The sequence below is a fragment of the Natator depressus genome, chromosome 4, assembly GCF_965152275.1.
Source record: "Natator depressus isolate rNatDep1 chromosome 4, rNatDep2.hap1, whole genome shotgun sequence".
NCBI lineage: Eukaryota > Metazoa > Chordata > Testudines > Cheloniidae > Natator > Natator depressus.
Window position 1 is genome coordinate 13,259,229 of NC_134237.1, and position 12,504 is coordinate 13,271,732.

The 12,504-nt window shown below is 41.4% G+C and overlaps 1 protein-coding gene across 14 annotated transcripts in view; it reads right to left on the bottom strand.

Moving 5' to 3' along the window:
- Window positions 1-12,504, bottom strand: part of SLC4A4 (solute carrier family 4 member 4) — a 251,636-nt gene that overhangs the window by 141,583 nt on the left and 97,549 nt on the right. For all 14 annotated transcript variants that reach the window (XM_074950418.1, XM_074950426.1, XM_074950422.1 and 11 more), the window contains exon 4: window positions 4,183-4,318. In XM_074950418.1, the coding sequence (XP_074806519.1) occupies window positions 4,183-4,318 (136 nt within the window). The remainder of the gene's footprint in view (window positions 1-4,182; window positions 4,319-12,504) is intronic.

The following is a 12,504-nucleotide window of genomic DNA, read 5'->3' on the forward strand; positions in this document are numbered from 1 at the left end:
CGGAGCTGCAGAGCCGGTACTCAGGGCGAGGGCAGCACCCCAAGCTTCCCTGGCCCCAGGCCCCCTCCTGGACTTTTAATAGCCCGGTCGGTGGTGCCGACTGGAGCCGCCATTCTCCCTTTTCGACCAGGCGTTCTAGTCAAAAACCAGATGCCTGGCAATCCTAGCTTGGAACATACTGAATGGAGGTAACACGCTGTTTGACATTGCTCACCAGAAGAACAAGGAACAAAATGAATTCCAAAGACCACAAAACCGTTTCATGTCTTTTTGGTGCAATCACAGGATCAGACTTTTGGTATGACAGCCTCATTACTGGCACACTGGACTAGCTCCTGAGCATACTGCAGTGGATCCAAAAATTCAAGTAGTAGCCACAGGCTACTACTTTTCATTTTGCTGACAATTTACAATGTGTCCTTTAACCATTGCTGAACTGCAAAGAAGTTTGCCTGGAAGCACAATGGCTTTGGCATCCATACCAACTGAGTTCATTGCAGTTTGTATCAACTCAATGAACAAAAACTGCTAATGACCCAACCTTCAACTGTTACCTTTCAACAGCCATGACTTTTGCTGTTACTGCACGGCTCTGATGAATTCACATGGTCCCATGTGAACCTTGGCTACACTAGGAACATTCCTCAAAAAGCTTCTACTGTTACCAGTGGCTGAACTCCACCAGTCTGAACAATGTTGGGAGCCCACAGGTACATGGGCTCCCTCTACCCATATCATTTTAAGTCCTGGATTGGCTAGCCATACTTTGAGCAGGGTTAAACGACACTCAGAATGGTGCTGCCCATCTATTTTAGTGCTCCTAATATAGGTAACATCAATGAACCTGACGGCAACATTTGCTAAAGCAGCCAGGGACACCATATACATTTTATTCATATCTTTTCACTCGCGGCTAGAAATTTTTTATGACCTCTACCAATTATTTTTATATAGGTACGGCCTTGGGGAGACAGCAGCTCGATTTGCTATAACACTTGAATGCAAATGTTATGTTCTGATGGGGACACGGTTTCAATTCAATCCTCAAACCTCCTTTGGGGATTAATACCATACAGCAACTCCTCACTTAACGTTGTAGTTATGTTCCTGAAAAATGCGACTTTAAGCGAAATGATGTTAAGCGAATCCAATTTCCCCATAAGAATTAATGTAAATAGGGGGGTTAGGTTCCAGGGAAATTTTTTTCCACCAGACAAAAAACTTACACACACACATACAGTATAAGTTTTAAACAAATAATTTAATACTGTACACAGCCATGATGATTGTGAAGCTTGGTTGAGGTGGTGGAGTCAGAGGGTGGGATATTTCCCAGGGGATGCCTTACTGCTAAATGATGAACTAACACTCGGCTGAGCCCTCAAGGGTTAACACGTTGTTAATGGAGCCTCACACTCTACAAGACAGCGCAAATGGAGGGAGGGGAGACAGCATGGCACACACACACACACACCCCCTGTGGGGGGGAGGGGGGGAGATGCGCATTGCCCCTTGAAGTACGCTGACCCCATTCTATGTACATTGCCTTTAAAAAGATCAGGAAGTTGAGACAGCAGTTGCGGCCAGCAAGCTCTCTCTGTCCTGAGCCCTGTCCTGTCTCCACCCTTGTCTATATGATGAAGGGGTAAGCAGGGGGCAGGAGTAGGGGGGAGGGGGACACCCTGACATTAGCTCCCCTCTTCCCCAGTCCCCCTGCACAGCAAGCAGGAGGCTCCTGGGAGCAACTCTAAGGCAGAGGGCAGGAGCATCACAGGGCAGTGGGGGGAGGGACAGCTGAACTGTGGGCAATTGATAGCCTGCTGGGCGGCTGCCGCACAGGGAACTTAGAGGAGCTGATGGGGGGCTGCTGGTCCATCCTGGTTCCAAGCCCCCACCAGCTCACTCCAACGGGCTGCTCTTTCTGCAAGCCATGGACAAAGCAGGCGGCTGCCAAACGATGTTAGAAGGGAGCATTGCACAACTTTAAATGAGCATGTTCCCTAATTGATCAGCAACGTAACAACGAAACAACGTTAACTGGGAAGACTTTAAGTGAGGAGTTCCTGTACAGTGAACAGTAGTGAGATTTGGATTGGGCAGCTCCTCTACAGGCTGGAGCACAGAGTTGGGTGGTCCTATCTAGTAGGTCTTGCAGAAGCAGTCACTCTTCAGCTTAGGGTAGATTTTGCTTTGCAAGTTGTCAGAGAAACATTTAAAAACTTCACATATCATAGATGTCAGCAGCAAAATAAAAACCCTTTCTGAATAAGAGACTGTCAAGCTTGGAATTTTTGCAGTGGCTCTAACGCCACGCAGTTTAGGCATGTAAGCTACATACAGTGTCACCATTAAAGGGGCTCATATACACAGTCCTATCTAGCAGTTCCAGCAAAGCAGCATGGCACTGCATAAAGCATACAGCATTTAAAGGAAAACTATTCCTCTTCATTATACTGTGACCTGATAAAGCAAACTGAAGAGCCCATCCTCCAAAGTTATACCTACCTGAAGGCTGCTTTGAAATTATGTGACAGCTGTGGGCAAGTGTCCCTCAAGTTACTTTAGTGATCCCTCATGAAAAACCTAGCTGAGACTCATTTCCTTTGGCTCTGAAAGGGGGTCCTTACAATTAAATACTGTCTTTTACCCACTAAGCCAAATCAAATTCACATCAACAGCTCCTCATCAGGCATACGCTGCCTCCCTCTTTATAATCACAATTAAAGAGCAGCCTAAAAGATGTGCAATATTTGTGGAGTTAAGAGAAACCTCCTGGCCTATTTTCACACTGAAGGAAGAAGGCACATTCTGTCCACGTCAGGAAATATAAGTTTAGATACAAGACATGAAAATGGATAAACTGTTAATTTTTATCATTAGATCTTCTAAAAAGGGGAAAGTGGTATAGTCAGTGGAAGGAATAATCAGCTTTAGAAAGCAGAGAGGTGATGCACACAACAAAATGCAAATACTGAACTAATAATAAGGAAAAGAGTAATACAGGGAGAAAAGAAAGACCAATAAGCAAGAATTTAAAGAGTAAAGGTGAAGAGTCTTTAAATAGGCTCTACAAGAGACTGAAAAGTAAAATGAAGATAAGGGGACAAGGTAAAGTGGCTCATTAAAAATCAAAGGTAAAGGACGATTAAGGTAACCAAATAAGAGGGACTAACCAGAACATGGTCAGAGACCTTTAAGATTGGAAGGTGGAGAGAGAGCTTTGCAGAGCTACAATAAAGGAAAACAAAAAGCTAATATTCAAAAGGTGCAGGAGGAGAGGAAAAAGCCCTGGAAAATATTTACTCTGAATTCCTCTCTCTAGTGGAATACCCAAATCTAATACTTCATGCAGCTTCCCATAGAGCACAAAAGAAATGAAATTTCAAGACCAAAGTTATTGTCACTGTACAGAAAAATGTCAGCCTAGCAAGCCTGAGATGCTAAATAGAAGCAATTATAAACAGCTAATACTGCTCTCTAAATTAGTTGCAGATATCATGATTTTCTATCATCATTCCAATCTAATTTATCTGTATGCATTGTTCACAAAATGGTCTAAAATCAATTTGCCTGGACTATCAGACAAAGCATGCAGCTCTGAATTAACTCCAGAGTACAAAACAGAGAATAAAATCAGAAAAATCAAAATGGTCCATCTATTCTAGCAAATACCCTGAGGGAATAACTGGCTTTTAAAAAAAAAATTTTTTTTTAAAAATACTTGGGTGTTTTTTACTCATTTAAAATTAAGGTCATTAGCAGCTACTGAGGACAAAGACCAAGACTGAAGTTTTTGAACTTGTATCTGAAATTGGGCTCCTAGATTCATGTTTAGGCACCAAAACAGAAGTAGCTTTAATGGGGCTTTAAAAGCTTTACTTCCGCCACCCAATTTTGGCCAGCATGAGTTACCTGTTTGCAAAGCACTAAGTACACTTTTGGCTCTGGATAAAGTATAAATTCAAACAAATCCGGTACTCTAGATCTTCTGTTTTTAGGAAAGATTTAGATAAAGGCTGAAATGAATCGCTAAGGTCTCCCTTATGGAAGAGCCTCGTTGAATTTGAGAGGAGGACAACTTCTGAACCATCCCCTAAACAGGGATGTTATTCTCTACAACTCTCCCATAAAGGTTCCCAAGCAGTTGCACCTCCCTCTCAGAGTAAAGGGAAAATGCCTCACCTTGCCGTCTCCTTCCATTCCATCTCTTGTCCATCAACAGCCAGAAGCTCGTCCAGTTCGGTGAAGAGCTGAGGGGGTGCAGGGCTGTCATCTTCTTCACCCAAAATGAAGCGGATTCGCTCAGCAGCGGGGGAGACTGCAGAGGTGAAAATACTGCGGTTAACAGCCTGAATGATGATCAGGGATGTTCGGCTCCTCTCCTTCCCCTTCTCCCCAAAGCCATTTAGCTTTTTCTCTGTGTTGCCTTTTTCTCTTGACATTTTAATTCTCTGTGTATCTCTCTCTCTCTGTCTATAGTTCCCTCTCCTCCCACTTACTTCTTAAAACTTCAAGCTGGGAGTAAAGTTCAGGAAGACTTGCCTCTTCCTACAGTCCCTAACTGTGTTACAACAATCCACAGCCCCTTGTAAAAAGAGAACTACCAAGCTCAAAACCAATACGTTCTATGGTGCGTGCCCAGGACCTTTAGTACTCTGATCAGCTGAGGTCCTCCAGCCCTTTTTTTTTTTTTTTTATATCGCATAAAACCAGTTTAAGCCAAACTGTTTTGGGGGTATACAGCAAAGGAAAAGCAGCAGCATCCCACTGCCAGCTTTCCCCTCCCTTTGGATGAAGCTGGCTTTTTAATTGGTTTGCAAGCCAATCTGTAACCCTCCAAGACTGATTACTAGTGCAAGGAATATTTAACAAAAAAGTTTGCCTCGTCTTTCCATGAAGACCGTGCCTGAACATATTTAGTCAGGCATCAACGCACTGGAAAAAAACAACCCCCAGGTAAAATATTGTCCAATCAAGGGAAAGAAAACTCATTCTGCCATATGGCCCCGTGCTGAAGCAGATAATTGAAAGTTCTGTGGGGCTCCTTTTGACCTGTTAGCTAAGGAAAAATTAACTTAAATTCTCGCCAGTTCAAGGGGGAAAAGAGAGTGGCTATCTTATCCTCATAATAAAGGACTTAAAGCTTCACCCTAGGTATTTTACAGGTCTAACTATACCCTCAACAACAAAACCTCATGCTTCAATGGTCTTTAAATGTAACCTGCAGTAGACTTTTAAAACAGTGGTTTGTGCTCGTTTGCTTCTTTCTTGTGTATAAAGAAGGGCTAAAGAATGGTTGTTGGGTTTGGTTCTGATTTTTAAAGGGGAGAAAGGGCTTTTTCCCCACTTTTTTTTTTTTTTTTTTAAACCTCAGTCACCACAAATGTCAAGTCTCGTCCTTCCCTACGCTTTTACTAGGGGATTGCTTGAGACTAAAGAAGCTTTTGTAAGTTCTCACACTTTAAAATGACAAAGTGGAGTGTTCAAACTTAAAGAAAGATATCCTTTCAACTGAGTGTTTATTGGGCCTTGGAGTTAAATAGAAGATTACAAAGTAGGAGCTCTAATCGGTCTCACTAAAAATTCCTCTCCTCTCCCATATAAGAACAATTAAAAAAATATGGGAGGCCATGGTTATGGAAAATTAACACCCCAGTTATATACAAAATAAACAGAGGACAGATAGATAACCAAGTATCTAAGTATTTTTTATTCTATACTCAAAGTACATTCACCTGGAAAAATACCAACACACGTGTCCAATTAACATTTGATAGACACCCCCTGGTCTGTTAACTATATGTATATTTGGATTTCCCTTCGCTTAATAACATCACTAGAAACAACCTATTATAGGTTTTCTAATGATGCTCCCTCTGTAATATGGTAACATCCTGTTAAAAAGAAAGACCTGATGACTATTTTCCTGTATAAAGTCTCTTTAAATAAAAGCTACTGTTGTAATGATGGTTTTATTTCTGATATTTACATGGCAAGGATTTGTAAACTTGTTAAAATGTCCGAAATAATCAAACAGAAAAACAAACACAAAATCCTTCCCTGTCAATAGCTCAGCTTTCCTTCTCTTGCAACAGAAATATTTAACCAGTTCTCCAGTCACCATAAGAGTTTCCCAAGGTAGAGAAGATCTGAACTTCTAATGTAAAGAAACAAGCAAGAACAATTCCCCCTGCCCTAAAAAGAGACTTTTCATGGTTTCTATACATTTTGAAGCAAAAGTGGGCCTAAATGCACTTATTTTTCATTTGTAGCTACACCTTTAACTAAGGTGGCCATGTTTTTAAAATAAAACCCCCCAGATATTTCCCTTGTGCCATTATTTACACTATACAAAAAATAAAAGTCAACTTTTGTTTTTAAATGAGCACTGTCAACACTACTGCCAACTCCCAGTAGTACTGCAACCTAGGAATATTGCTCAGAATGGAGAAGTTTTTCCAGTAACTTAATACCTGATTCTCATTCACAGTAAGACCACTTTACAGCCCTTTGGTAACATAAAGGGGCCCTGGCATACATAGAAATCACATCCTTGATCTTGGATTGATTTTTTGCATGAAACACTGAACAAGTGTTGCTAACCATTACCTTAAGTAAAATTTTCAAAAGTGCCCAAGGGCTTGTCTACACTTAAAACACTACCATTGGCGCAGCTTCAGTGAAGATGCTATCTACATCGATGGGAGGGCTTCTCCCGTCGACAGAGGTACCCCACCGCACCGAGAGAGGGGGTAGCTAGGTTGACATGAGAATTCTCCTGTCAACCTAGCGCTGTCTGCACTGGGGGTTAGATTAGTTTAACTGCATTTCTCAGGGGTGTTGATTTTTCACACCCCTGGGCAGCACAACCCAATGTGGACCAGGCCTATATGACTTAGAAGCCTAAGCCCCATTTTCAAAAGTTAGTCATCACTTAGGAGCCAAGTCAATGGGATTTAGACCTCTCAATCACTTTTGAAAGCGGGGCTTGGCCACTTTTGAAAAAGGTTACCTACTGACCAAAACATCACCAATCATGGGATCTACACTCATTTCACTTCTCTTTTCATACCAAACACTGATCATCACAATGAGCACTTGTTCCACTCTATTCTTCCTGGCAAACACAGTGCAAATTCTATTTGCTATAGCAATGTTGAGGAGTTATTTTTAAAAAATGTTTTGAATGATTAAATGATACCCCAGAAGAAGTTTGTGGAAAAAAAACAGGAATGCCCCAGTAAAACTGGGACATATAGTCTCTTTACCTTTACCATCATCTAACTCCTACTCTGCTGGCCAGGGCTTGACAGCACATCAGTCCTGATCTTGAGAAACAGCTTCTAATAATTTTGCTCACATTTAACTGCATTTATCTTTCATAGCAACTGGACAGCTAACTGTACAGTTACTCATTATGCCTGCAGCTCAGGTAGCTGGAAGTTTAAGAGCTACAAAATGTGGAAGGAATCATTTGCTGACTATCAGGACCCAGAGTACAGTTCTTTTAAAAAAAATCAAATCAGACCATGCTATCCAAACCTCCATGTTTCAAAATCTGTGTAACACTAAGGCAAAACAGAGTGAGGCAGGGATGGTGTTTTGAACTTTGACTCTGAAATTTCATTGTACTTGTTGAATCTTTGCTTAATTTCCTCTGGCTTTTTGGGAAAAGCAGGAGGGAGGGTGGAAGCAAGGGTGTGGGGATGAACATGTATTGTTTTAGGGGAAGATTTTCAAAGACACAGGTGCACTTCCCCCTGACTTTCAATGGGAATTTCTTTGTGCCTTTGAATAACTTCTCTGTTTTAAAAAAGGCACTAAAACCAAGTTTGATATAAGTTATGAGAAGGGGGATTCAAAGAAAAATCCCAGACATGTGCTATAGGATACATCATCATTCTGGATCCAATATCAAGCCAATGGCCTTAGCGTTCATCTGAAGTTTGTACATTCTTCTCAAGTTTGTACATTCTTCTCTTAATACCCTCTCATTTCATACACTATACCAACTCTGGAGAAGCCATTCTCTGAATATGTCTTAACAACCCTACATAGTCCATTAGGTGGACTGCAGTTTGGTTTACGGCTTGTTTGTTTTTTAGGACTCCCTTATTTTTCCTGTTGAGCAGGAAGGCAACAGGCTCTAGAGCAAATCAAGGGTAACCCTGGATAACACGAGAGAACAATACAAGGCACTGCCTTTCTCCCTCTCTGGCTGAATGTGACAGCTATAAATGCTTATTGACAATAATACATTTTTTACATTATGGATCAAATTTTGGGCCCCGTCAATGGGAGAAGCTCCAAATTTGGCCCTGTAAATACATCGTTTATCTTCTCTCTGTTTTATCCCCCTTCCCGGTTTTGAGATGTTGCTTCTCTTTCAATTGATCTCTGCAGGAACATGAGGTACAGCCCCCCCCAATACCGAGCACTGGACTTCTAGCACATACCTCATGGATGAAGCCCAAACCCTCTAACCATAGTCCTGCTGCTCAGCAACAGTTCTAGTGATTCTATTTTCTGACCCATTTCCATGTTAACCATCCTCTAGGTAGATCACCTAGAAGCCCATTCTATACCCGATCTGTGTAACTGTTCACTCCAATGTTACTATACTTGAATGAGTTCTCACCTTCCCTCAAATATAATGTGAGGTAGATCAGTTTGTTCATCACCTGTATCAATATATGTGACGACATACTGATGTATCCTTTCATTTTTGAACTGCAAGTCACTTCATTGTGTTTACCCGTAAAGGGTAGAATACCAAAGGAGGATTCGCTTTACTCCCAACTACTTCAATTGTTTATTTGGGTTTATTGGAAGTACACCATTCAAAGCACAAGATGCATATACAAAATGTAAAACAAACCACCCTAGCAACAAAATCAATATTAGCCTAAATTCTTCCAATCTCAACCAAACTAGGATTCTCCCAACATACTGAATTATGAATAATGTGGCTTGTCGTGTAATATTCCAAAGTGGCTACACGAATGCTTTCATATTTTATAGCAATTCTTTTTGAGAGAGAGTCCATAATTTCTACAAAGGGAACAATTGTTCCTTACATTCTCCTGAGCAAACTGAGAAGAACAATTATTATTATTATCCAGAGTTGATGAAATGCTTCCTGCTTTACATTGGATTGTACATGTTATATCCTTTGAAAATATAGGTTAAACCCTTTTGTAACTAACATGACTGCTTAAATCTCTACATCTGATCTATTTTTTCTATTTATACACTAAAAAATAAAGTCACTTAGGAAGCTACCCTTTATGCTTTTTTAAAGGTTGACTCATCTCAAATTGTATCTGATGAGATATACATGTAACTCACTAGATATCAAGAGGAGGTTTGTATGCACCCTGAGGCAGATCTCCTCAGCTAGTGTAAATGGTCATAGCTCTGGTGACATCAATAGGCCTATGACAATTTAAACCAACAGAAGATCTGCCCCCACAATATTTATAGGCCTTTTAAGCCACATTTTCATAGGGGCTTCTTCCTGCCTCTACAATTGCAAATGCATTTCCCATCATAGTTTTCAATGTGCAAAATGACCACTTAATTCGTGACTTGTGCGCAACAATGCTATTTGCATAGGTTTGTGTTTTAAATGGGCCACCTTGATTACATTGGCCTCATTAGCACTACAAAAGTGATTTCCATCCTTTCTTGTCAACTGTTGAGAATAGCCCACTTCCACTTTAATTGAATTGGCTTGTTAGCACTGACCCCTAAATATTTAGCTTTCCACTGTACTGTAGATGAAAACGACCTTGTAGCCAAAATGTTGTTAATTGCAAAATGGAAGTGTGTATTTATGAGCGGGGGGGGGAGGGGAAGAGAGATGATTTTGTGGCTAAGGCAGTGGACTGGGTCTTTGAGGGTCTGGGTTCAATTTCTCATTCTGCCACAGAATTCCCGTCGCCTTGGACAAGTCATTTAGTCTGTCTGTCAATTCCCCCACCAGTCAGACAGAGATAATAGTATGTCTGTCTATATAGACTGCAAGCTATTCAGGGCAGGGATGCTATGCTATGTGTGCGCACAATGCCTAGCACAATGAAACAGTATTGTATTATTTATTTTGTGTTGTCGTAGAACACAGCCTAGAAGCCCTACTCATGGACTGTGTTAGACGCTGCACAAAAAACAAACAAAAACAAACAAAAATGATGGTCCCTTTCTCTTTCTCACACCCACACCCAAAATCCAGCTGCAATGGGCTGGGATGTAGGTTTCAGTGACCTAGCTTTTCTCCTTTAGGTAACTTGTTCCAATTCAGCTGAGGAAGCTGCAACTAAAATTGTTGCCATTTCACAGCCTGTCAGAGGCTTTATGGCTCTGTCGTGGTCTAGGTGAAGTAAACTGGACAGTCACCACCATTGATGCCAGTCTCTGGAACGAGTATAGAGACTGAGCTATCCATTCCCACTCCAGATCAAGACTGAGATGCACTGGCAAGGTAGAGTGAGGAAGTTTGTGCTTCTAAATGTACCTGTAATGTACCTGTTCTGGGGACTTCAATCTTTGGTACGGACAATCTGCACTGATTTCACTTCTTAAATTTTTTAAAGATCTTTAAAAAAATTAAAATGTCAAAAGCTTTAAAACAGACAAAGTTAAAATGATTTGCCAGTTCTTCAAAAATGAATATTGTAACAAAGCTATTTATTAGAGTTTAGGCATGCTAAAAGGTTTTTAAAAAGTGAACCAGCAGTTCCCTTAAAGTTCTGAGCTATCTTCTGTACAGCTAATAGAGATTTTTCTCTTTTAAATCATTTAGAGAGAGGAAACTTGGAAACTTTATTGCCTTTATGTCTTATTCAACTGCTTAATAACTCCACAGTCAGATGTGCAATTTTTACTTCCAAAGCATTCACCAGGATTGTTTTATAGCAGGGATTACAAGGTACTCATCGCTAAATCCAGCCTCAAAATACTGTAGCTAAACATTAGACTAGACCTTCTAAGTCTCTTGCTCTTTTTTCTTTTGTTTCTTTTGTCTTTGCTAATTTCAAATTAGCTGCATTTAGCACGGATGATAAGGTCCACAATCCAATTAAGGAATTTGCTGGGTCACAGGTCTCCTATGGCTTGCTTTACCACTTGCTCTTTAGTGCAGTTTTGTAGGTTAATGGGCCATTTATGGGTTGTTTATGTGCTCTCTTAAGCAAGGAGAACATATTTTCATCTTAATCCCCTGAGCAAACAGCATGTGCTAAGCATACCCTGGACCGCCCAATATCAGGCCGAGTACCAGAGTGCAATTAACCTCCACGCTGAACTCTGAAGGCCTCCTACTGTCTGACCTTTGAATGCCACCCTCACCCATGCTTTTCAATCCTTTCCCTTTGTCCACCCAATTTAGAAGCTGCTGAAACCAGCACCATTAACCAGAGGAACGGCTGCTGGTTTTCAGAAGTCCTGGGCACAGAGGAGGGAGAAGGTGTGCGGCGGGGGGGGGGGGGGGGGGGGGGGGGGGGGGGGGAGGAAATTTGTGTCTCATCCTTGAAACAACCCGATGATCAACAGACGTAAGCATTGGGAAAAGCATTAAATCCATAATCTGATGGATAATTTTTTCCCTCAACATGCAAGGAATTAAAATATTAATTGCAGATGGCAACATTTTTTTTAAATACACACATGTCACTCAGGTCATGGTTTTTTTTAAAATCTCCATTCTCCCTGCCCCCAGCAGCTGGAGGTGGCCCATGTAATGGCTTATAAAATAAATCAATCACTTGCTAAAGAAAGCGAACACATCAGCAGTTTCTCCTAGTTCAGCTCAGGTCAATTAGGAGTACAATTTATACCCTCAGGTTCCCAAAGGCAAAATCAATTTCCATCAACACACAGAAATCTCAGGGAAATCTCAGATATACAGAGAGACACATTCTAGCACCACTACTTCATATTAACAGTAGCTAAATTTACAACTTCAACATCAAGGTAACCACTGCTGCAATTGTCTACTGTCATTAGGAGCCTCCATCGCTATTCCTGGCTGGTAAAGAAGAAAGCCCATTTGTATGTAGCTCTCCTCACTACCCGCACAAATACATAGAGACACCGAGAGAGCTCAAGTTATCCTGAAATTACCTGTTACTTTAGGGCCAGATTATGGAGGACTTCCTCATACTGAGGAGCTGTTACTCACAGCAGTCCCCATTAACTCAGAAGTAATTCAAGCATTCACAGTCTGGCATTTAGGGGTTTAAAGCCTCTTCTCTGTATAGCTGGGGAGATAATTTGTATTAAAGTGCGACTCTGCTCTGACAAGTGAGTCCGTATGTAAAAGGAGCAGCCTCAGGTTTTTCTCCCAGATGGTGGGAGAACCTGAACACAGTGGCTCCAACATAGGCCCCAGTTCCTTACTTCTTACCAGGGACTCCACCCCTGGCAGGCCTTCTTAAGTCTCTCCCTGGGAGTTCACTGTACTCCCGGTAGGATTGGGGGTGAAGATCTACTGGATGGGAGTTCCCC